This window comes from Hyaena hyaena, unplaced genomic scaffold (assembly GCF_003009895.1).
Source record: "Hyaena hyaena isolate Hyena2069 unplaced genomic scaffold, ASM300989v1 scaffold_407, whole genome shotgun sequence".
Taxonomy (NCBI): domain Eukaryota; kingdom Metazoa; phylum Chordata; class Mammalia; order Carnivora; family Hyaenidae; genus Hyaena; species Hyaena hyaena.
Genome location: NW_024081037.1, coordinates 680,127 through 706,462, shown reverse-complemented (window position 1 = coordinate 706,462; position 26,336 = coordinate 680,127). Strand labels below are relative to the sequence as shown.

At 41.5% G+C, this 26,336-nt stretch overlaps 2 protein-coding genes across 3 annotated transcripts in view; both read left to right on the top strand.

Annotated features, from left to right (window-relative positions):
* TBC1D23 (TBC1 domain family member 23) overlaps nt 1–4,367 on the top strand; it is a 64,098-nt gene extending 59,731 nt beyond the window's left edge. For both annotated transcript variants that reach the window (XM_039251954.1, XM_039251953.1), the window contains 3 exons: nt 20–155; nt 1,679–1,873; nt 2,695–4,367. In XM_039251954.1, the coding sequence (XP_039107885.1) occupies nt 20–155; nt 1,679–1,873; nt 2,695–2,776 (413 nt within the window). In that variant the 3' untranslated portion in view covers nt 2,777–4,367. The remainder of the gene's footprint in view (nt 1–19; nt 156–1,678; nt 1,874–2,694) is intronic.
* A 3,650-nt stretch (nt 4,368–8,017) lies between these two features.
* Nucleotides 8,018–25,496, top strand: NIT2 (nitrilase family member 2). The gene is made up of 10 exons (XM_039251967.1): nt 8,018–8,125; nt 11,374–11,492; nt 13,065–13,185; nt 14,255–14,343; nt 18,258–18,351; nt 18,936–19,010; nt 20,067–20,145; nt 21,928–22,026; nt 24,198–24,253; nt 24,600–25,496. The coding sequence occupies exons 1-10, from the start codon at nt 8,098–8,100 to the stop codon at nt 24,689–24,691; spliced, it is 852 nt and encodes a 283-aa protein (XP_039107898.1). The 5' UTR covers nt 8,018–8,097; the 3' UTR covers nt 24,692–25,496.
* The last annotated feature ends 840 nt before the right edge of the window (nt 25,497–26,336 follow it).

The following is a 26,336-nucleotide window of genomic DNA, read 5'->3' as shown; positions in this document are numbered from 1 at the left end:
ACACTTTAAACTCTTTTAGATGAAATCGACAGCTCTTCGATGTCAGATGATGACAGAAAAGAGGTTGTAAACATTCAGACTTGGATAAACAAGCCAGACGTCAAGCATCATTTTCCTTGTAAAGAAGTGAAAGAAAGTGGACACATGTTTCCTAGGTACTTCCTTAAATGCCTTCCTCAGAAGTAAAATTAAATTTGGGGGAGTTAATAAAAAACTCAACTGCAGGAGAAATTTTCTTTATTTGAGTACAATAAGATATAATTTCCCTTTGTCAACTTGTATTATATGTCTTGATTTTTTAAAATATTTTTATGTAATTTTTAATTTTGAAAAATTTTTAAAAGTTGAAGAAACAGTACATTGAACATCTTTATAATCCTCTCTTAGATTTGCCAGATTTTAATTTCTTTTTGTATTGCCCCATCTCTCTATTTATGTATCTGTCTATAGACACACATACACATATACTTGCTTGTCAAGCCACTCAGAAGAATTGTACAGATGTAACCCTTAACCCCTTAAATGATTTAGTGTAAATCTCCCAAGAATGTGAGCATTCTCTTCCAGAACTTCAATAGCATTATCACTTTTTTAAAATAACATTATCACTCTTTAAAAACTTTAAAATGAACATCATTCAACAGACATATCACACTCAGATTATTTAGAGTGCCCCTAAAGTATCATTTATAATCGTTTTTTCCTTCCTGATCCAATAGCTAGTCATTGTTCACACATTGCATTTGCCTGTTAATCTCTTTAGTTTCAGCCAGTGTACACCAGTACTACTGCCCTTACCACTACCTCCCCTTTTCTGCATGATGAATGAATCTTTTGAGGCTAGGCTGTTTGATATTAGTTTTATTGTACAGTAAAACCTTGGTTTGCAAGCATAATTCATTCCTCAAACAAGTTTGTAATGCAGAGCACTTGTATATCAAAGCAAATTTCAGGAGCCATTGGCTCAGTTGTGATCATGTGACATTTGGCATCATGTACTACTCGTATTGTAAGACATTGCTCGTTTATCAAGTTAAAATGTATTAGAAAGGTTTGTTCATCTTGTGGAACATTCACTGACTAAGATATTCGCAATCCAAGATTTTACTGTATTACATAAAAGTATATGAGTATATCATTACATTATATTACAAGTGAGCTAAGACACAAGGGATGGGGTGTGTTAATAATCCCATGCCCATTTTACCTTCAAGATCCAGTTACAGAATATTATAAAATATGTAAGGCAGCCCAACTATTGCTTAGTGGTCTTTGATGTAAAGTATACTTTATGGTATAGTGACTGAGAATAGTTTATGAATATAGGCAATACTGTGAAAAAGTTTGAAAAGGACTATTCCATATATCATATAGAATAGATTCTAAAAATATTATTTTAATGATTTCTAATAGTATTGCACTTTTTATATATAAAGTAGAAACTTTGCTCTTAAACAGTTACAGGATTTTCTGTTAATAAAGTAATTAATTTTGCATACAGCTAAAGGAAAGTTAAGAAATTTTATGGGGTAGTTTTTTTATAGATGATTCATTTTAATTCAAAAGTAATTTCAAGTGGAGTTTAATATTTTTTTATGGTTGAAGTAACAACTGTTTTGCATGACATCTCTTTAAAATTCTTTTTGTTTTTTAATGTTCTTTTTTCCCCCCTCTCAAGTCATCTGTTGGTTACTGCAACACACATGTACTGTTTAAGGGAGATTCTTTCACGGAAAGGATTGGCTTATATACAGTCTCGACAAGCACTAAATTCTGTAGTTAAAATCACATCTAAAAAAAAACACCCTGAGCTAATTACTTTCAAGTATGGAAATAGCAGTGCTTCAGGAATAGAAATCTTGGCAATCGAAAGGTAAGATTTTCTTAGGATGATATTATCTGAATTATTGAATTAGTTCATTATTAAAGACCGGTTTTTTTTCTCTTTTTTTGAGAATAGATGGTGGAATAGGATCCTTGAGCTGCCTTTAATTAGTATTCTTTGCTTATCTTTTTCTTCTATACCCTTAATCATATGTCAGTTAGTTAATAGCACATGGTTTCCATAAATTTCATAGCTAATTTCATTAACTTTTTGACAGAAGGGTCTTTATACTATTGCTACACTAAATGCTGGTTTATCAAATAAGAAGCTTGTCTCAGAACGTAAGTCAGTATTTCTTTTTCCCTTCATCAAAAAATTCTTCATTTGAAAAAGTATCCGTGAGGTAAGCCACGTGCTGAGTGGTATATTTAATTTACAATCTTATACAAACTCCTTATCTTATTGTGCACCAGTGACAAACAGCTCATGGGCTGGCGTCAAGGGCCATAGGACCTCACTCATCTGGAAAATAAAGCATCTTTATAATCCTATAAAAATGTGAAGCCCAGAGGAGTTGAGTGACTCCCAGATCCTCATACCTCACTTGTGATGGGACCAAATGGAGCTGTCCTGACTCCAGATCTCTGGTTCATTCCATTAGGCTGTGAAGAATCACCTGTTTGCACACTTAGATTTTCTTTCTTTCAGAATATGCTTTCATGTATGTATTGCAATAAGTTCAGGGAGTAAATATGAGGGCATGTCTGCTGGCTTTGCAGGTTACGGGAAGCTTCACATTGGAAATGTCAACTAAGTGGAGGCCTGAAGGGAAAACAATTTATATTAATATATGTGTATTTCTCCCCTAGGTATTTGATTCCAAATGCAGGAGATGCTACCAAAGCCATAAAACAACAGATCATGAAAGTTTTGGATGCTTTGGAAAGTTAATATAAGAGAATTATTTCAAAAGAAATGAAGGCAAGCAAGATAAAGAAACAAGGACATATTTTCCTGATTGCATACTAACGGAAGACCTTTCATTTGCTCATGGGGGTGCTTGAATTACAGGTCTAAGAAAGTAAATTATTATAATGAATTTCTGGACAGTTAAAATTTTACTTAAAGTTTCTTTTGCATTTTCGGTTTTGTAAAATGATTTATAAAGGTCAGTTATTAATGACTGAAGTAACTGACCTTCTACCCTTATGAAGTAAGGGTACAGAATGCAGTTCTGTTTTGAAGAGCTGTGTTTTAAAAGGGAACATGCATCACTTTCAGATTTAAAAACACCCATACACATATATACTTGCAATGTCTTCACTGAAAATAGAGATAGAATTAGTTGAAGAGACCCCTTTAATTGCTACATTTAGTTTTATCCACTGAGCAGTATCAGAAACTGAAAGTATTACATAGATTAATAATTAGCTTGCTGTTTCTGTTCTTAAAAACTGTGAAATCTTTTTAACGAAGTGGAAGAAGATTCCAGCCAACTCAGAAATGCAGTCCAGCGAGTGAAATGTTTCTAAATCATCTTTTTACCATTAGCTAATGAATTGAACACTGAGTGCTTCAGATCCTAAACTTTATCCTACTGGTTTCTAAGGAGCAGTTAAAAGCATTATAAGTAGGTAGGCATATTAAGATTAAAGTAAGCATTTGTGGGACAGACTTATATCTATAAAAATGCCATTGGTCTTTATTACAAGTGGAATATTTGATTTGGGATATTTCAGAACAAGTGTTGTGCACACATTGACTTCTTACTGAGATTATGGTCTGTGACCACACTAATATCCACTTAAATAAAAGCCAAGTAAGCAGAGAGCTATATAAACTATAATTGTTTTATCAGCTCTTTCTGAAATTTCTTACTCTTCTTTGATTTTTGTCTTCTCTTACTAAAGTTCCAGTAATTTGAAACTATTTTTATTTTCTTAATCTGACAGAACTAAAATGATCTGCCTTATTTTGCAGCTTTCTCAATTTAATTTATTGAGGTCTATATTAGACACATTTGGTGAGAGAAATCCAGGAACATGTTTGGAAGGATTCCTTATAAAGCCTTTTTGGGAAGTAGCAAATCCTAACAATCTGCTATGTCCTAGATGCAAAGGATTATCTCTAAGGGGTTTATAGGAGAAATATTTAGATGTACCTGTTTATAGACAGTTATTTTAATTTACTTAATGGAAATCAAGTGAATAACAGGTAACATAGTTCAAGATATCTTATTCTAATATATAAATAAAAACAGTTTTGAGTGGTTGAAGACATTTGCATGAAATTGCACCTGGTGCAATACTTTATATTTATGACTCTACCCACAATGGTTGTATTCCTCTCTTTCTTTCTTTCTTTTTCTTTCTTTCTTTCTTTCTTTTTTTTGTTTTTTTTGGCGCCCCCTTTACAAATGCCCTGAAGTCTACATTTTTTGCCCATTCAGCCTGGGACTTTTTTCATAATACTAATGTAAAGATGTTTGTGTTACTGTTTATAAAATTACAATTGTAAATAAACCAGTACAATTTGCTCAGAACTTTCTTCTTAATGACAATCTCTCTCCCTCTCTCTCCCCCACCCCCCTTTGTAAATCTCTGTAGATAGCACAAAATTAGAAATTTGAGGACTATCCTTCAGTGGATTTAATGTTCAGGTTTTAAGTTTGAAAGTATTAGATTCATGTTTCTGTTCATCTGTATGGGGACGAGGAAAGAGGTAGTTTAAAACTAATGACACTAAATTCCACATGATAAATTACTATCTTGAACCACTTAAATTCTCTGAACTTTAGTTTCCTTATCTGAAATAACACCATAGTTACTATTTCATAAATATGAAATAAAAATACATTTCATTGATTGTATTAGGCACTGATGTTGCTCATCCTTCCTTAACTGGCCCACTAAGTACAGAACTAGAAGTCACTCTGGGGTACCCACCTCTTACGGACTCTAAACGGACTCTAAACGATTGCAGAGTTTACAACATTATGAGATTGCTACTGTTTTCTGTATTATCAATATTAGAAAACCAAGGCTGAAAGAAATTGAGTTAATGAAAAGGGAAGGTATCCCCTCTTCCCTCCCTACTCCCTGAGAATTATTATTGCTTATTAAGAAAAAGAATCAATTCGGGACACCTGGGTGGCTCAGTCAGTTAGGCGTCTGACTTCAGCTCAGGTCATGACCTCGAGGTTCACAAGTTGGAGCCCTGCGTCGGGCTGTGTGCTGACAGCTCAGAGCCTGGAGCCTGCTTCAGATTCTGTGTCTCCCTCTCGCTCTGCCCCTCCCCTGCTGGCTCGCATGCTTACACTCTCTTCTCTCTCTCTCTCTCAAAAGTAAATAAACATTAAAAAATTATTAAAATATAACCTACATACCATAAAGTTCACCTTTTTGAAGGATCTACAAAGTGCATTTTAGTAAATTCAGAATTGTGCAATCATCACAACTATTTAATTTCAGAACATTTGGTTGCTCAAAAATGAAACTCATACCCATTAGTAGTCACTCCCCTTTTCCCTCCAGTCCTTGGCAGCTGCTAAGTTCCTTTCTGTCTTTGTGGATTTGCCTATTCTGGACCTTCCATGATAAAAGGAATCATACAACAAGTGGCTTTTGTGTCTGGCTTCTTTCACTTAGCATGATGTTTTCAAGCTTCATCCGTGTTGTAGCATGTGTCAGTTTCGTTCCTTTTAATTGTATGGATATATCACTTTTTATTATCCATTCATCCCTTGACATTTGTGCAAAGCTCTAAGCCCAATTTGATACTTTCCAAGTTTGATCTCTTGTTTTTTGGAGTATCATACATTCTCCTAAGATCTCATCCACTTTTAGAGTTTCTGTTTTTATTATCATGGAGATGATTCCAGTTCTTCTAATTTTCAGCCCTCCAGCTATCTTAGCCATTTGTATAACTACTCATCCAAAAAAATTAAACTTAGCCTGTCCCCCCGGACCAACTTCCATAATACTATGAAGAGTGGAGGATAAGATGCCAAGAGAAAGGGCAGTAAGTTGCCTAAAGCAGCCTTCCACAAATGAGGAAGGCTTAGCCATGAATTTAGGGTAGTAGTTTTGTTCTTTGGCTACTTTTCAAATGGCAGATAAAAGGGAATATGAGAATGTGAAGACAGAGCTGCTGTGGTTGAAAGGTCAGGGAGTGAAGTGGTGACAGGAAGGACTGCGCAAACTCGGTTGTCCAGCCTCTCGCCATCTGCCTCTGAATCCTTTTGTGTTACAGATGATGAAAAGGTCCCAAGAATGAGATGATTTGCCTTCGGTATTAACATCATGTCAGTGGCAGAACCAGAACTGGAACCATGACTAGCTGTTCCATTATGCCAAGAAAGTTCTAAAGGAAAACTCAAGAACAATTTTTATTATTTCTTACCATTCCCTCTTCTAGAATCCAAGTAACTAGCTTCCCTGCATGTGCTGTAGGGAAGACAGTGCCCACAGACTCTTGGTCTTGATGGCCCTTTCTCTCCTGGTTCTCCTGCCTCTCAGGTGGTTCCTCACCAGGTTTCACAGGCCCCCTTACACCTGTGACTCTCACAGTCCACTTGAAACTTGTCACCCATATTCCGATCTTTATCTCAGATTAAATTGCTGAGGACTCCTAAATCAGCCTCCAGTCTGCAATATGGGAGTTTGAGGCTTATGACCACCTGCCTACTTGGTAGCTCTGCCTGGATGTTCCAATAACATATCCAGCCATGCTTGATACCACTTTTATATACAACTTTATGCCAATGAACTTGCAAATCTAAATGAAATGGATGACTTTTTTTTATTTTTGGCAGATTATAAGTGAGCAGTATTGATGCAGGAACCTCAATGGCCTAGTGAATCACAGCTGAAATTAAAAGGTTATTCTCTTCCTGCTACAAATCCAGGTCCAGACTGTTGATCTTTCAAAAAATAAAACCCTTGATTGCTATGTATTTCCTCACAACTTTTTATTATGAAAGTTTTATAAATTTTAAACTTTTAAAAACGTCTTAAAATAGTACCATGAACAGCTATATATTCTCCTGTTAGATTAAATTTACCACCTTTGCTTTATCTCTGTATAAGCACATATTTTCAAGTTAGATATTCTGACACTTCACCCTTAAATACTTCAGCAAATACTTCTCAGTAAAGATATTGTCTGGTATAATAACATCACACAAAATTCATTAAAGCATCAAATACTGAGTTCATAACTTAAATGTCCCTAATTATTCCAAAAATGCTTTTAGAGTATTTATTTGGGGAGAGAGAGAGAGAGAGAGAGAATCCCAAGCAGGCTCCAAGTACAGGGCGGAGTCTGCCCGCAGGTGTATGTCATAAACCGTGAGATCATGACTTAAGCTGAAATCAAGAGTGGGAAGGTCAACAGACTGAGCTACTCAGGTGCTTCTGGACTATCTTTTTAAAAACGAGGATAAATTTCAATATAAACTATTACAGAACATAAAAGGATAGTAAGCTTTTATTAGTTTTGTGGTTTTTGATCCCCAAACCTAACAACAAAAAGCACAAAGACATGAGACACAAAAAAAATAAAAACCCAACCCAATCCTAATAAATACAAATGCAAAAGTCCTCACACAATATTAGCGTGTTTCAGTGTAGCAGGTCTCAATTTTTGAGCATACTGTGTTTGAACTGTTTCTCTTTTCTCTTCCCCCATGACCAAGCAGCCTTCTAATCAAATCCCACTGATGTCTTGCGTGACTAAACCTACGTAGGTCTTCCCATCCCATCCCATGTCGTCAGAGCGACTTTTTCTAGGAGCCCAAGGCAATCAGCATATATGGTGTTATTCCCGGCCAGAGGTGCTCTAACCAGCACGAGGTTCAGTCCTTTTGCTGAGAATCCGAGAGACCAATTGTTAAACACCACTCTAATTTAGGTCCCCCCCCTCCCCCTTACCCCTTTGCCCTTCGCGGCATTCCTTTTACTCGGCTGTGTTGTTATTGGTCGCTTCTCCTTGGTCCAGCGTAGCGCAAACAGCTGACGCCTAACAGGTGTTCCAGCGCTGGAAAGACCACACTTTCTCCAAGGAGCCGCCAAGCCGGGAGGCGGGGCGGAGGCGGGGCGGAGGCGGGGCGGAGGCGGGGCGGAGGCGGGGCGGAGGCGGGGCGGAGGCGGGGCGGAGGCGGGGCGGAGGCGGAGGCGGGGCCTGGGCCGCGGCGTGTCCTGCGCGCGGATCTGCCTCGCCTCTCGCCGGGCCGCCGCTCTCCGCCCAGGGAACGGAGTCAGGCCGCGCCTCCTATGGTGCTGCTCGGGAGAGCCATGGCCAGTAAGTAGCGCGGCGGCCCGACCTCGGCCCACGGGGAGAGGTCGCCGGCTCAGCCCCTCGCTTCCGTCCTTTGTCCCCGCCGCGTCCCAGGCCTTCCCAGACACTGCGCCCGCGGGGCGGGGGGCGGCGGGAGGGGTGAGGCGGCTCGGCGCACTCCCGGGGATGCCATGCTTCCGGGAGCGCCAGGCCTCCGGGCCAGAAGGGCCGGCGCCTTGCTCCCTGCTGGGCTCCTCCTGAGTCCTGTGCTTCTAGGTGCGTTCCGGCGCCGCCTGCTGCGAATTCTCCTGCGCCGGAAGAGGCGGGAGACGGGTGCTCACCTAAAATCCAAGTTCTGCACCCCTTTCTCCCCGCCCCGACGGGAAGGCTACACCTGCAGTAATTAGGAGACTTCTTCAAGTGTGAGAACCTCTGCCTTGTGGGATTTTTGGAGGCTGGTTAGGTTTTGCATGAGAAAGCGGGACTATTCAGGGGTGTCGCGTTCATTCTGTTCACCTTAGATTGATTTTTGAACTTGAGTTTTGCAGAGGCATCTATCCTAATTATTTGTGTTTTGAACCCTGTGACGTGAAAATGAAGCATCTGTTTTCTCTGACTTGGGCAGTGTGGTAGAGGCCCGGTTAACTTGCCCCATATTGCACCCCCATCACACCCAGTGGAGAAATGCTCTCTCCTGAACAGAAAACTGGACAAGCTGTTTCTGCATCTGGACATTGACTTTTCAGGTTAGGTATTACATGTTACACAAGCCTCTCCTGGATCAGCCCCAGGGGCACGTTTCTAGCCATGTTTGTCCGTAGGCCTTTGCCAGATCCTTTTACATGAGTCTTCATTTGAAGTGCCCTGGACTCCTACTCTGGAGACCTGGATTATTAGTTTTGCCTCAGGCCATGGCAAAATCTCTCTGGTTAATCTCTCTGATCCTCAGTTTCCTTACCTGTAATATGGACATAAACTGCCCCTCCTGAGGTCTTGTGAGGCTCCCACAAGACAGTAAGGTTTGTGCGAGTGCTTTGTTTTTCATTTTCACCTGCCAGAGCTCGGAGCAAATCGGTGGCTGACTGAATGAATGTTCAGGATCTGGGTATGGAAGTTCTTTTACACACCTGCCTCTGGATGTGACTGCGGTCTCTGGAGAGGCAGCGCACGACCGAGGCTGGGGGGCTTGAGTGCTGTGGCTCTTGTTGGTGTTGAGGGTGGTGTCTGATTTCCCTGAGGAGTGTTTTCAAGTTACATGACCTAACCCCCCCCAACCCACCCCAGAACAAACAAGTGAGGTTCCCATCCTGCCTTACAGTTCCAGATTTTGGCTTGGTTTGTCTCACTGTTCACTGATTCTATGCAGCTTCCCCCTTGCAATTCCTCATCTACCAACTCGGCTTGTATGCATAGAGGGCCTGGCACATTCCATATGCTTTTCCCACATTGGTCCCTTCACTTAAGATATTTTATCCTTTTCTTTCTTTTTTTCTTTTGGTAAGTCTTTCCTTGTTAGATCATGAATATTAGGACAGCCAGGAACCTGAAAAGTCACTGTAATTTTCATTTTACAGCTGAGGAGATGAATTGACTAGTATTGTTTTGGCATCAAGAAACTTCCCAATGGTGGCCTTTCCGTTTCTCAGCCCCTGTGTGGAGTGGGTGATTTGCAGAATATCAGACAGTCCCTAGCCTGGATCAGGACAGCTGCCTTTCTGGATAGGATGAGGGAGAGAAGAGAGGAAGCTCTCAGCATAGCCATGGTGGATTCATCTTTTAATCCCTCTGGAGCGGAGACAGAGCCCAGCTCCTGAATTACGGTGGAGACTTCTAGTAGTTCTGTTTGATGCGCTGGTGACAGCTAAAGTTTGCTCCAAAGTTATCCCAGGTTTCATTTCCTGTTTTAAATTCCTTCATTTTCTTTGGGATTCTGAAACTGTTCAACAAGCCACCTTCAAGGTTACTTTTAGCTCTTCTCACTGTTTTAATTTAAGAGACACCAAGGAATGGTACTTCTGAGTTTTCTTACTTTTAGGGTTCACACTAGGCCAAATAGGCCTTCAAAGGTTGGGCTCTGTTGGTGTTGCCTCTTCTGAGGACATTTGCACCATTACAAGAGACACCCAGAGGGAGAACTCTAATGGTTTTCAGGTTCTAGAGCTTCTCAGGTTTCTAGAGCAGAGATGGGGGAGGGAAGCCAGGAAGGCCTTTACTGGCGATTCATGAAGTTTTACAGAGCCTCATAGGTTACCATGTCCTTTGGATCCTTTAACCTTCCATCAGACCATGAGCAAAAGCTATTCATCAGTCAGGGTCCAGGCAGGACACAAACAACACCAGTCACTGCAACAGAGGAAATTGTATATAAAGAATTATTAACCAGGGGGTGATTACTATAAGAGCTACAAGAGAACTCTAGAGAATATAGGAAAAGCACACGTAGGGTGTAGTTATTACCCCAAGGAGGGACTAAGCCCGGAAGAACCCCTGACCTCCTTGGCTGACACCAGGTCTTGTTGGCTCTGTGGGACTCAGTCCCTGATGAAAATAGGGAGGTTTTCTTCCACAGTCTCTGTCGCAGCCTCTCGTGGTATTAGTTGCCACTTAATGTTGGGCTCCTTGGGGGCCCTGGAATATTCATGGGGCGAGTGTAAAAACTCACAGGTGCCCAGGGGCCCTCCCCCGTGACTAAGCACACGTGCAGCTCCTTGGCCGCCAGGCTTCCCTCCCTCCAGCGGCTGGCCCTTTGCACCATGCCCCAACTGGCGGTGGGGGCAGTGGGGGCAGGCATCTCTCTTCCCATGGGCTGCCCTAGTTCACAGTGATTGGGTGACTTCCAAAGGATTTCACCTGCACTGAGATGCACTCTGTACCTGGATCAGGTTGAGTCCCAAGAACAAACTAAGGGATAATTCCATATTCAAATTCATTCTTCCTTCCAGCCGTGTTCTCAGTAATAAGTAAGAAGCTGGCCCTGCCTGCTTCGTTTGAGGCCCTTGTGCTGGCGTCGGGCTTCACCCAGAGGTGCTGCCCGGTCCCGGAGTTTCTCAGCCTCCACATCATTCACATTCTCGGTTGGGTAATTCGTTGTGAAAGACTGTCCTGTTGAGCAGTGTCCCTGACATCTCTGCACCAGATGCTAGTGGCACCCCAACAGCTGTGACATTGTCAGAGGTCCTGGGGAGGGGGTGCAAAATCCCCCTCTGGTTAAGAGTTGCTCTGATCAGCAGTCAGGTCTTCTGACGGTTGTTTTCTTGTATCTTCGTCCTCAGCTTTCCGCTTGGCCCTCATCCAACTTCAGGTTTCTTTCATCAAATCAGATAACGTCACTAGAGCTTGTAGCCTCATCCGGGAGGCAGCAACACAAGGAGCCAAGATCATTTCTCTGCCAGTAAGTATGGGGGTGGAGGTTCCCACCTGTCTCTGGGAACTTTGATCCAGGAGAATACTGTCTGCCGGCTCTGGTTGTCCTTTTGTGTTCTGGGGTCCAGCAGGATTGTTTGGGGAATTGTTTCATGTTTATGAGTCTTTGTGATATAGGATGTGCCAGCATGTTTACAGCTCTCTTACTTTGGGATCATCTACCGTGTTCAGAGTCCTGGTAAGTTGTGTGGCTTACTTAGACTACTTAGTGCCTTGGATACTTAACCTTCTTTCCTTGTATAAGTAAGTCTTTCCAGGACCATGGCACACTTAACTGATTTTAGAGCTAAGTCTCCAACAGTTTTAGAAAATGGTTGAACACTGGAAATTACTAGAGACCTTTAGGAAGCCTGCAATATCTGCCAGTAGTAAGCCAGAAGGGCTTTGCATGTAAATCCTAGGTGATTGCTTTTAGAACAGAACCAGATAAAGCTTGCACCACATTTGCTGGCAGCAGGGGTAGTACTGGCCCAGAGCAGGGTCCTGCTTGTGCTAAGACGTGCCTATACTTCATCTTGGGGCAAGGGACTACTGGGACCAGGGGTTGAATATTCCAGGCACCCCCCTCCTCCACTCTTCCTCTCCCACTGCGGGGAGGAGGTGGCCCTTTGTAAACCCTGCTTAAGTTGACTAGAGAATTTGCAGGGTCACCTTGTGTTTTAGGCTCCAGTCCGTCACAGATGTGGCCAGTAAGTCGGAATCTTTAACAAGGGAGTTCGAGATCTTAATGTGAATCCAGTGTTCCTTATGGCCACAGTTATGGGACTCACCTGTACCTGTACCCTGATCACAGTCACTTGTGAGTTAAGTTGCCAGGGGCCAGAATGAAAACACCTAATTCTGCATGTGCCCTCTTCAACGTCTGTCTTGTACAAGCTGGTGATCCTCAGATTTGAGTTTCTTAGCACAATGCCCAGTGCAACAGTCTCAGTGAATGCACGAGAATGAATTAGACTCCAAGTCTAGTTTTTGCTTTTCTTTTTTCACAGAGCTGTGGAAGATAGACATATCCTGGGGATGAGAGATTTCGCAGGAAGAGATTGACAGTGCTAGAAGGGAGCTTAGAAAACAGGTCCCATTATAGATGAGGAAACCTCTGTGGCTTGCGAAGCTTCTGTATCTATTCAAACACAGGCTTTATTCCTTTACGTAGTTAGTAATATAGTTTTGAGTCAATGGATTCATTCAAACACCTGAATTCCTATGATTAAACCTGATTGTCGTGGGGCCCGGGTGCCCAGGGTTGGGAAGTCAGAGTTCTCCTGCAGACACCGAGGGAGAGGCAGATCAGCCGGGGTGACAGGGATCTGAGAGAGCACACAGGACTGTGTCCTCTAGCCCCACCTGAGCCAGCTGTCAAGTTCGGCTCATGGCCACAGTCTCTTTGAGCCCTAGGATGCCAGTGTTTTTCTCACCGGCTGTGTGTTACCCCTTTGAGAGCAGGGCTAGAAGAGGCAGCTGTGTCTTCTTACAGCAGAACTTCAAAATGGGTGGGATATTTTCATTTTTTCCCCCCATTTCTCTGCCAACATTATTCTAGGAATGCTTTAATTGTCCATATGGCACGAAATATTTTCCTGAATATGCTGAGAAAATTCCTGGTGAATCCACACAGAAGCTTTCTGAAGTAGCAAAGGAGTGCAACGTATATCTCATTGGAGGTAACTTCCTACCCTTAAGGTATAAGGACCTAAACATGAAAAACATCCCAATAGTTTTTGTTTCAGTAAAACAATGGAATACATACAAACCATGTAAATTAGGCATTGAAAAGAATGAGGTGGATCTTATGCAATAATGTGGAAAAACGTTCAAGACACACTGTTATGTGGAAGAAGTATGTTCAGTATGATAGGAACAGGCACTCTCAGATTAATCCCTCCCACAAAGGCTATATATTTGTGTGTATTTATATATATATATAGCACATAGTAAATCTTGTATAAAGACACGTCAAACTCATAATGATGACTTTTCCTTGGAGAAGGAAGGGGAATACGGGGCAGTTGGAAATGTGGAAAGAAAACACTGTATTGGAGTGTCTTCATTGTCCTAATACAGCATTAAGAAATTTTGTTTTTTCATAAAGAGGTTGCATATATCAAGGTAGTTTGAGAAGTGTGGTTTTGAAATAAATGTGGTTTCAAAATAAATTTCAAAATGTTCTATTTGCTTAAATCAGTACAGTAAGGCTGTTTAATAGGTATAGCAAACAAAATTATTCCGTTATGACTTACTAAGAATTAGAAACAAACGAGTGGTGAAGAAAAGATCAATCGAGAAAAGAGAAATGCAGGAACTACATTCAGTGATGGCAGATTTGGCCTCCATTCCCATCATGAGGCCTTTGGAGGTACAGTTGGGGGTAGAGTTACTTTGCAGGACCTGGTGAATTGAATTTGAACAACAGTGAATCCTCTGTGCTGATCTAGTGTCACAGATGAACAGATCTTGTAGCTCCAGATCAAAGCAGAATTCAGAAACAGTGGTTATTTTTGAAACCTGTCTTTGGCATCTGACTTAATTACTTTTCATCTCTACTGTGGAGTTTGTCTCTGAAAGATCATATTAGAGAAGGCAAAAAAAATAAAACCCATGATTAACCCTTAGAAGATAGTATACTTTATTGTTGGACCCAAGTGACAGTTTGTCAGGTGTTGGTCTTATTATCATAAGAGAGCGCTTTATTCAGAATATTTTCTTTGCTCCTGTTTCTCTTCTCAATGAAAGGTTCTATTCCTGAAGAGGATGCTGGGAAATTCTATAACACCTGTGCCGTGTTTGGGCCTGATGGAACTTTACTGGCAAAGTACAGAAAGGTAAGTAGGGAATGTGGCAGGTCTCATTACCTCTTGAGACTTTGCCATGAAATCCCCTAGTCCCTCTTAACATATTTTACACACGTGAGGCATTTGACTAGTTGGTATAGTCAACTTGTCGAATATTGGCGGTTGGCATTTTTATATAAATTTTAGACTTAGCCTGTCAGTTTCAGCAAAGGAAAAATCTATAGGAATTTTCATTAGAATTGCCCACTGTTTATAACAGCACGATGGACAATAGCCACAGTATGGAAAGAGCCCAAATGTCCATCTACTGATGAATGGGTAAAGAAGATGTATATATATACAATGTAATACTACTCAGTAATCAAAAAGAAGGAAATCTTGCCATTTGCAACAATGTGGATGGAACTAGAGTGTATTATGCTAAGCGAAATAAGTCAGAGAAAGACATAGGACTTCATTCAATGTGGGATTTAAGATACAAAGAGATGGACATAAGGGAAGGGAAGCAAAAATAATATAAAAGCAGAGAGGGAGTCAAACCATAAGAGACTCGTAAATACAGAGAACAAAGTAACGGTTGCTGGAGGGGAGATGGGTGGGGGGATGGGCTAAATGGGTGATGGACATTAAGGAGGGCACTTGTTAGGGTGAGCACTGGGTGTTGTATGTAAGTGATGAATTACTAAATTCTATTCATTATTACACTATGTTAAATTTTATTTAAATTTAAACAAATAAAATGAATACTTAAAATGATTTAAAAAAAGAATTGCACTGAATATAGAGAGATCGCTTTGGGAACAGTGGAAATTTGGTAAATGCATATACACTGAAGATTGTTAAGTACTCTGGGTAAATTGATCCTTTTGTCATTGTGAAGTGTTTCTTTCTCATAGTACTCTTTGCTTGAAGTTTATTTTATCTCTGGTATTGCCAAGGCCATTCTAGTCTTCTTATATTTACTGTTGTATGGTACATTTTTTTTTCTAATTCCTTACTTTCAACCTGTATGTATCTTTATATTTAAACGATTCTCTTGTAGATAGCATATAGTTGGCTCTTCTTACTGTATTCATTCTGACAATTTCTGCCTTTTACCTGGAGTGCTGACTTGACTTATATTTAATGTAATTATTGATATGGTTGGATTTAGGAATTAGACATTTTACTGTTTTTTTCCTTTGTTCCTCTTTCCTGCGTTCTTTTGGTTTAGTTGAGTATTTTTTACAATTCCATTTTAATTTATCTGTTGGCTTTTCGTAGATTATCATATGCACCCTATCTTTTCATAGTCTTAGAATTAATACTATACTATTTCTTCTGAAATTTAAGAACTCCACAGTTATATAGATCAATTTCCTTCTTTTCCCTGTTTTCTGTTATAGTTGTCATACATATTGCATGATAAATCCCACCAAACACTAAGTTTTTAAGTAATCCTGTGTATTTTAAAGAAATTTAGATACAGTTACTTTGTTTGCTGAAATGTTTATCTTCTTTGTATTTTTCTTTCTAAAGATCCTAGTTCTGTGTGGTATCTGCCTTCAAACAGAAAGACTTTTAGAATTTTTGTAGTGAGGATCTGCTAGGTAGGAATGCTCTTAGTTTTGATTTATGAATATATCTTTGTTCCGTCTTCATTCTTGAAAGATATTTTTGGTGGAATCGAATTCTGGTTTGACAGTTTTCTTTTCTCTCCTAGCAATTTGAACAATGTTTTTCAGGTATTTTCTAGCCTCTTTTTAAGCATTTTTTCTGATGAGAAGTCAGTGGTGATTTGTATTGCTGTTTTCTTGTATGTGATTCATGTTTTTTTCTGTCTACCTTCAAAATGTTTTTCATAATCTTTAGTTCTTAGTGTTTTGACTTTGTGCCTACATTAGTTATGTTTTTCTTTTTATTTCTTCTGTGTGCTTCTTTAATCTGTAAATTTAACTCATTCATCCTACTGCAGCGTTATTTTGTTAAATGCTTTTCTGTCTCATTCTCTTTTTATTGGACTTCAATTTTGATATTGTTCCACCAAACCAGGTAACGAAGATTCCAGTTTTTCATTTTCATTTTTCCAACCTTTTTCCTCCCTCTTCTTCAGCTTGGACAGTTTCCACTGATCAGTCTTCAAGTTCTCAGAGTCTTTCTTCTGTAATCCCCAGTCTCCTGTGTGCCAACCCAATGAAATCTTTTAAAATTTCAGATAAACTTTTATTTCTCTACTGATTACATCCTATTTGTCTGTTCATTAAGACCATATTTTTCCTTAGACCCTTGAGCTTTCTGTTAATTATCACATCTGACTCATGCTGGGGTCTGCTTCATTGATTACATTTTCTTTAAAGTTAGGTAACATTTTCTTGTTTGTGTGTCTAGTAATTTTGGATTGAATATTGGATTATATGTTGTTGAGATTCCAGCTTCTATTATATTACTCTGAAAAGGGTTGAGTTTTTTTGTTTTAGTAAGTAGTTAACTTCATTGTACTCAAACACCATACTCTTTTTCCTTTGTGAGGTAGGCAGTAACTTCAGCTGCTTTTTTTTTTTTTTTTTTTTTTTAATGTTTGTTTTTGAGAGAGAGCATGCATGTGTGCTTGAGTGGGGGGAGTGGCAGAGGGAGACATACACAGAATCCGAATCCAAAACAGGTTCCACACTCCGGGCTGTCAGCACTGACGCTTAATTGACTGAGCCACCTAGGCTCCTCTCAGATACTCTGGTCTATCTAAATTTGTTTAGCTTAGAGGCTAAACAACTAGATTTTTGTGCTAGTAACCTCACTCTTTGAAGTGCATATTTTTAGTATTGAGTTTTCCAGTCTATGAATGTGGTGTATATCCCACCATTTATTCAAGCTTTTAAGAATTTCTCTCGAATTGTTTTTATAGTGTTTTGGGTATAGTCTTGTGTTATCATTTGCTAGATTTATTCCTAATTGGTGGGTTTTGGTACCTTTTCATTTTCTGTTTCTTGCTATATATAGAATTTCTAGTATATGGAAGTACAGCTAATTTTAAAAGTACTGGCCTTGTATATTGTAACCTTGCTAAACTCACTCCTTAATGTCAGTTATTCAGCTGTAGATTTCTTTTGTAGTTTGTAGGTATATAGTCATATTTAATTACAAATTTAACTTTTTTCGTTCTAATCCTCATGGTTTTTATTCCTTTCTGGTGCATTGTTGCTTGGGTTAGGATCTCTGGGATTCTCTGAGTAGCAGGTGTTCTTGTCTTGTTCCTGATCTCAGTACGAAAAGACTTTTAATGTATCACCATTAGGTATGATGTTCCTTCCTTTTTTACTTTTGCAGATACTCTATCAGATTAAGGGAGTTCCTTTCCCAGAAGAGTTTTTTTCTTTTGTTTATAAAATACGAATGGATTTAGAAGTTTACCAAATGCTCATTATGTACCTCTTTAAGATGATCATATGACTTTGCTCCTCTATTTTGTTAGCTGTTTGTGGTAAATTACATTGATTTCCTCATGACATTTGCTTTCCTTGAATAAATCCAATTTCAAAGTGATGTGTTGTGCTTTTTATATATTGCTGCACTTAGTTTGAAAAATTGTACCTATGTGTAATTGCTTACCCACTCTCCACCTCTCCTGCTAGTGTATCAGTTTGATTTGATTCTGTGATGAAGACTTCAGTTAGCATTTGTACTGAGTAAAAAATAACACATTATCGCCTCCCTCAAGAAACCTAGACATCACCTGGCACACCACATAGGAAAGAAGTGTCATAAAATCACTGCTTTGTGAGTTTTTTTCCAGTTTGGCTCATTTTGATAAGATGTCAGCTTTTGAGGTGAATTATGGGCAGGTTGGGGTTGCTCTTTGTATAGTTGATCTTAAGCATCCCTATTTCTGGCCATGGAAGGATGTTTGTAAATTGCTGCCATGAACCCTGCTAGAAAAGAGGTAACCACATCCATTGCTTGTGATGCAGCTCCATCTATTTGATATTGATGTTCCGGGGAAAATTACATTTCAAGAATCTAAAACGTTGAGTCCTGGTGATAGTTTCTCCACATTTGATACTCGTAAGTACTAAGTTCACCCATTTCTGCAGTCTCAGTAGAAGTTCAGGCATTCATTCTGTCTCTCTCTCTCTCTCTCTCTCTCTCTCTCATTCATTCTGTCTCTCTCTCTCTCTCTCTCTCTCTCTCTTTCTCTCTCTCATTCCTCCCCCTTCTTGACATACTCTGCTGCAAGACCAGAAATGAGAAGGGCAGAGAATGGCCAGAGATCTAGAAAGAGTGGACTGAATGGAGAACTATAAGTCTGACATGATTTTGCTCTGCCATTTGGTCATAGCTCTGTCATTCGGTCACAGCCTATTTGTATGATCGCTTCCAGAGTTTACCTATCAGGGTGTGATTGAATACTTCCTCCATACATAATAAGTATTCAATTAGAATGACTTTCTCTTTTCTAATCTGACATAAATGATGTCTTTATGAGGGAAAATCAAGCAGGCATAAGCTTGTACATTTTCTCCATCCTTGGGCCCTGGGTAATGTAAGACCATCAATGTTTGGGGATTTCAGATAGAGGCTTTCCTCTGCCATGACGTGTTACAAAGGAGGTTAGCTTTTCATTTGTGCATTTTCTGTTTGAAAAACAGCTTACTGCAGAGTGGGCCTGGGCATTTGCTACGACATCCGCTTTGCAGAGCTTGCACAAATCTACGCGCAGAGAGGTGAGACTACGGTGGTTGTGCGGTGGGGGTGCTTCCAGGTTTGGTTCTGGCCTGGTCTTCGTGGGTAGAGGGAGCCCTTAGTCAGAAAAGCCAGAGAAGAGGCCTTACTGTGTCCACCCCCGTCAGCCGCTCAGTCGTTGATGCTCATGGACGCTACAGTTGTTTGGAGATTGCATTTCAGCACACTGTGCAGCTAAGGCCGGAGCCGTGCTCCTAAATCTACTCTACCTCTTGAACCCTTCTTTCTACTGTATTTAGAAAAAGTACTTTGGAGCCCACTAGAAGCAAGGATGTGGTCTATGGTACCTGTCATGATTTCACACTCAGTGGTCTTGCATGTTGGGTACAGTACAAAACTAGTCATTGACATTATGGTCCAGAGAACAAGTGTCCTGCTGTCCCGGAAGAACACCGAGCCAAGTTAGAAGATCTGGGTTCTGGTTCTAACTCTCCCTTAATGGACTCACGTCCATTACTTTGAGTAAATTATTTCATCTTTACAGCAGCGTGGATCTCATTTTCCCAGAGGCATGGGGTGGAGATTAGGGGAGGAGAACTTAGAAAGCTCCTCATATGGTAGTCCTCAAATAAGAGCATTACCACTAGACTGTCCAGGCTACTCTGACTCGGACTCACCCAGCACTTGAAGTGAGTGCAGGCGTTGTGACTGCCTGCTCAGCAAGACAGGTGGGGGTGCGCAGGCTCTGGGTTGGCAGTCTCTGTTGACTTCTGTTAGTAAGCATTAGAGCACCTACTCTGCCCCTCATTTCATTTGAAAAGCATTGCAAAATGTAGTCCTTGCCCACGCAGAGCTGGCCATATGGTGCTGAGAGAAGTTTGTGAAGTCACATACCGTGATTTCAGTCACCAATAGCACTGTTCCTGTATGTCTGTGTGTAGCGTGTGTGTGTCTCCAAAGGAATTCTAGCTTGGCTGACATCTTTTTATGTTCGGGAGAGTTTGAGTTTGGCCCCCACTGGGTAAGGAACAAAACGGGGACCGAATATGGTATGGTGTCATCCTGCACCCATTCTTCTCCGGCCTTTCTTTCCCAAGGCTGCCAGCTGTTGGTATATCCTGGAGCTTTTAATTTGACCACTGGACCAGCCCACTGGGAGTTGCTTCAACGAGGCCGGTAAGAAAGCATCTCAGGCATACCTTCAAGTATTGCTTTGTTGCAAAGATTTCCAGTTTGGGGGGAGAACCAACCTTCCTGATACAGGACCCTGCCCCTGACTCAGATGCCTTGACATCCAGATGCAATGGGAAAAGATGAATCACCCCATTGATTGTGTTGTTCGGATTGTGGTGCTTCTCCTACCCCGTCCTTTATCCCATTCTGCTAATCCTAGAATACTCTACTGAGACACTTGTTATAAGTGCTCATTTTTCTATTCTGTGAATCCAAGGCATCGAACGGTGTCTTCGGCATATCACCATAGCCATTTTCTGAGTCCCCTGAGGGTCTCAGGTCACTCCTGAGGCTGAGGAGGGAGCGGTGAAGGGCAGAAGGCAGAGGTGGATGTAACATGAAAGGGAAAAGGAGTGTGACTGGGGATGTAAAGTGTGCTGAAAACCATGAAATACTGGTCAGAAATGCTGGCTCTCTTCATTACAGTTCTGTTAATTGAGGTATCATATACTTAGAGGAAAGTACACCAATTTTAAGTCTGTAGGTCAGGGAGTTTTTTTTACATGTATAGTCACTTCTGGCCGAGGGCAATATAGAACACTTCCAGATCTCTAGAATGCTCCCCTTTGCTCCTTCCCGCAACCCTCTCCTTTGCCCAGATGTGGCCCCAATTCTCACTTCTAAAGATGATGGCAATTTTCCTTGGAGAAGGAAGCAGAGGTGTTTGGTGGTTGCTTGATGGAAGATAGGCTGGTACCTATGATATAAGGTACCTATGGTATTCATGGTACCTATGATGGTGTCTGGTACCATGAATATTAATTAATGTAGTCTTGTGGGGAGCAGGAAAAGCTTGGGAGATATTGGAATGGCCTGGCATGGATCTGTTGATTAAGCCCAGGATGCTCCTAGGTGAGATGGCCTGATGTACCCACCTGCCGCCTGAAATTCTTACCTAATTTGAGACAATGGGGCTTGCAGGCACTGGGGGCATGGAGGTGCCATGCAGCCCCACAAGGTGTTTGGCCCCAGCAAGACCAGTCCATTCTTTCTGGCCACCTTGACTTGATTAACCAGAGAAGATCTGCTCTTTTATTTGTTAACAGGTTGGCTCAGGCCAGTGTCTCAACTGGGGCAGTACTGACATTTTGAGCTAGCTCATCCTCTGTTGTGGGGGCTGTCCTGTCCACTGTAGGATGTTTAGCAGCATTCCCAGCCTCTACCCACCAGGTGCCAATAGCAACCCCTATCATGAAAGTCAGAAAGTCAGAGTTCATGTCTTTAGACATTGGCAAATGGCCCCACTGGGCAAAATCATTCCCAGTTGAAAAGTGGCTGATGCATTAAGATAGTTTGAGAAAAGAGGATTTCATGGCTTTGTTCCCTTCCACGGCTGAGCCAGCCTATCTTGTCCTAGTTTTTTTATTTTATTTTATTTATTTAAAAATTTTTTTTTATTAATGTTTATTTTTCAGAGAGAGAGAGTGTGTGTGTATGGGGGGGGAGGGTGAGGGAGGGAGAGAGAGAGAGCAGGGAAGGGGCAGACAGAGGGAGACACAGAATTTGAAGCAGGCTCCAGGCTCTGAGCTGTCATCAGAGTCCAACATGGGACTTGAACTCACAAACTGAGATCATGACATGAGCTGAAGTCTAACGCTTAACCTACTGAGCCATCCAGGCACCCCCCTGTCCCAGTTTTTAAATGAAGGATTTGTACCCTTAGGATAGAAAAATGTTGCTAGTCTATAATATGTGAATTACCTCTTTTCTGTCTGTTGACAACAGGGCTGTTGATAATCAGTTGTATGTGGCCACGGCATCTCCTGCCCGGGATGATCAGGCCTCCTATGTCGCCTGGGGACACAGCACTGTTGTGAGTCCTTGGTGAGTTGGCCAAGCTCCTCACCAGGAGCTCGGGAGAGATTGCACTAGGGTGGGCGGGTTTTCTGATTCCCCACCAGCCCTGCCCCTCCCCAACCCCCCATCCTCACGTGCCTGCCAGGTCTCTGCCGCCTCTGTGAGAGACACTTGCACTTGGAAACCACCTGAGAAAGAAACGGTCCTGCTGCCTTTCTTGACTGAGTGTTTGACTTGAGCCCTCTTCTGAGCTTCTGAGTGGCTTCTGTTATCAGTCAGACTCCGATCACATGGGGGAATCATGGCAGCAGTCATGGGTGGGTAATTTTAGTAAAAGAGGCTCCCAGATTCTTGGCTTTTGGTTAAAATTTAGACTAGGTGATTGGCTCTAGGGCAGAAATGGGTTACAGGGGGAGGATTTTGCTTCCTACATAATGATTAGAGGATGAGGGAGGATGTGTTCATTTAAGGGAAACTGTGACCTTGACCTCTGTGAGAGTGTAAAGCATCGTCTTAGGGACGCCAGCATGGGAGTCCTCCCAGCTGCACACCCAGTCATATGTTACTGTATGTAACTCATGGTCTGTACTTGGTTTCCACAGCACTTTGACACACATGGTCTCCATGTGAACGAGACTTTTCCTATGTTAAACTCAGTTTATAGATGGTAGAATTGAAGTCCATGGGATAAAATGGCCAGAACTGGTGTTCAGATTCAGGATTTAGGCTTTCAACCTTGGATTTATTCCATACCACTCACACATCTGTACGATTACACACTGCTGTGTATTTCCATAATTTCAGGACAAATACACCAGTAACAAGGCTGAGAAGGGTTCCCTGAAATTCTCTCTTTGGACTTTGTAGGCCCCCAAAGATTGTAGTGTGTGATAGGGGAAGGCCTTGGAAGATAGAACCAGTGAGAGATTCCGGGGGGCCTCCTACACATTAGGATTTGCAAGGCATTGGCAGACTGGAAGGATTAAGTTGTCTTGAAAATTTTCTCAAACTTGGTGCAAGTTCCTCTGTTCAGATGATAGTGACAGGCTTCCTGGCCTTCTGGGCAGCTCTGCTTCCGACTTGGTTCTCCCAGTGAACTTTATTACTGATCAGGCTGGGGCTGCTTCTGTAACGAAGTAGTTATACTTCATCTTTATTTGTTCTTTTGAGAATTCTATCCATAGGATTTGGATAGAATCCATAGGATTTGGGGGCCCCCCTGGCTTATATTAACATCAGGAATGGGTGTCTAGGGTTAATCCAGAGAGAGATCTTTGAATGCCAGGGCAAATGGGGAAGAAATAGAAAAGAATAAAAAAGAATTCAGTTAAATGGCATTAATGATGATGTTTATAGCTCATTTGTGCCAAAAATTTGAGCCTATCTGAGAAACAGAACCAATTCAGATTGTTTGTTAGGTCAGATTATTTTGTGCTTTTGAGAAATTTCATTTCACAAGATGTTTTTGAAGTCCTGCTTTGGGCCAAGAGACTCAGCACTGGAATCTTTTCCAGATCAGTGTTTCCCAGATTTGGGAAGGTGTGGGGCTCCTCTGCTATTGGGGTGTGCTTTCCACACCACTTCTATCCAGACTCCAGGCTGAAACCTTTCAAAAAGTGAAACCCAATAACATAGGGACCCGGGGACCACAGGCACAAGACCTGAGATCCAGGCAGCCCAGGGTCATGCTCAGCCCAGCCTTATGGTCCCCAGCCTTATGGTCCCCAGCCTTATGGTCCCCAGCCTTACGGTCCCCAGCCTTACGGTCCCCAGCCTTGGAAGGCGTGAAGGAGCAGAGCCAGACCACCCTCCCCAAAGGGGTCTTTCTGATATGCCCTCATGAAGGAACAGGACAGAGCTTCCTGCTGTTTACAGGTAGCTCGGTTCTTAGAGGTTTACAGTCATGGAAGAACTACCATTTCCTAGCAGTTGGCGGTTTACAAAACATACTCCATAATCTTCTAAGTCCTCACACAGCTCTGATTTCCACTTTATAGCCTAGGAAATGGAGAGTACAGGTGACTTACCACAGGCCACATGGCTACTTAAATGATGGAGCAGGAATTTCAGCCCCTCCTTTCTTGCCTTTAATCTCAGATTCCTTCCCCTGTGGCCTACAAGGTGAGACAAGAATAGGGATCCTGACACCCATGAACATTAGTGTGGTATGTTCTCACTCCTTCCCGAATCTCTTTCAGGGGTGACGTCCTTGCCAAGGCTGGCACTGAAGAGACTGTTGTGTATTCAGACATAGGTAAGATCTGCCATGGCACAGTTAGGTCTCTGGTGTCCCTGTTGGTCTGAGGCGATTCCGTAGCCCTGGAAGCTCCTGTCAACTGGAGGGGCTCCCTTGTGCCACCTTCTCCTTTATCCTCGGGTCTCTGGCCAAACCTGGGGGGCGATAGCTCAGGTTGAGTTTTCTTGGTTTGGTTTGAAATGACTGCAGTGGCACTGCCAGGCCACCGGTGCCTCTGGACAAGGCCTATATTCCTGAGCTACTTTCTGAGACTCTGGTGGTTTTTATACTGCTTGGGGAAGAAATTCTCATTGGTTAGTAAGGAGTTACATCCTATTAATAGTACACTTTCCTGTTTTTGCAGACCTGAAGAAGTTGGCTGAAATACGCCAGCAAATCCCCATTTTTAGCCAGAAGCGATCAGACCTCTATGCAGTGGAGGCGAAAAAGCCCTAAGGTTTATGCTTCTAACATGTCATGAAAAACAGGAGGATGTTTCTGCAACGTAATCAACTCCCTGTTGAATTCTTTAAGAAGATTTTTTTTTTCTAATTTCAGGCATTTCCTTTCTTGGGAACTCTGTTGAGATGATAGAGCATCAGCACATGGTATTTGCCACATCATATTAGATAGTTAAAAAGGGCTCAGGCTAGCGTTGCTAGCAGAAGGAAGAGGAGATGGCTATAAACCTCCCACACTAAGTTGCTTCATAGCAGTTGGTGAAAGTATCATATCTTGGTATCCTGGTGGTTGCTTCACCTGGTGCAAATACATTTGTGCCACACACCTCTTATCTCATTGCTGGAGCTAGAATCCATTATGTAGAAAACCTGGTCTCATGCTACTCTTTTTTGAGCAGGACTTTATGTTTTTAGCCTGTGAGTAACTATGGAAAGCAAGGTTATGGATCCTTGGTGTTTGCTAGAGGAGATGGCAGCCTTTCCCTTCCAAGCAGCCTTGGGGCTCTTCAAATTCAAGAAAGAGCCAATGAATCAACCCCAGACCCTCCCGGTCTTAGAGAAAAGGCAGTGTCAGCAGGGTGTCCTGTGGGAGAATGGCAGTGGTGGCATTTGGTCAAGGCCACTTAAGTATGTGTCTCTGCAGAAGATTTTCTTGATGGGGTGAGTGTCTGAAGATCTCTTCACATTTTTGCTTTTCTCCATAGTAATACTTTTCTAGCTTGATAAAGGAAAGCTAGTGGTTTTAATGTAGTGGTGTTCAGAATCCTTTTGCACAATTAAAACTTAAGAATTTCAATCAACTCTGTTTTTCTGTACATTATTGCTGGTGGTGGGTTAATAAATGTTTAACAACCAGCTGTCCAAAAAAGAAAGCCCTGATTTTGCAGTAGTATTTGCCAATTTCCTTGGTGTAAATACTTGACTATGGCCAAGTTCAGACTATCAACATGACCCCTCTAAACATGGAGTTGGAAATAGATGCACAGTGGACACTTGTGAGCTGGTGCAATCCTGCTCTAACACAACACTGTTTACATTTGTAGAGATATTTATACTGGAAAACAAAAACTTAAAAGAATGCATGAGCACACATTCTGTTAGCTAGGAGAGTGATGATACCATCAGGTGTCATTTAACCCTTGGAAACCAGCATTATGTGTCATTTAACCCTTGGAAACTCAGAGGAGTACAAGAGTGAAAAAGGCAATGACATTTTAAAATTAAGTATACAATCTGATAAAATTTGACACATGGATACATCCATGAAAGCATTCTAATCAAGACAATGAATCCTCCCCCAAAGTTTTCTTATGCTGTTGTGTGATCCCTTCAACCACTCTTCTCATCCCCAGGCAGTCACAATCAGCGTTGTCACTGTAGATTCGTTCGAATTTTCTGTAATTACCCAAAAGTGGAATCATGCCATATGAATAGTTTTTTTAATCTTTCACTCATAATTACTGAGGGGGACTCATTCCTGTGTGTATCACTCTTTTTTTTTTTTTTTTTATTGCTGAGTGGTGGTCCACTGTATGGGTAGGCTATAATTTATTTATTCACCTGTTGATAGACATTTGACTCTAGTTTTTGGCTATTAGAAATAAAGCTGCTAGGGGCACCTGGGTGGCTTAGTCGGTTAA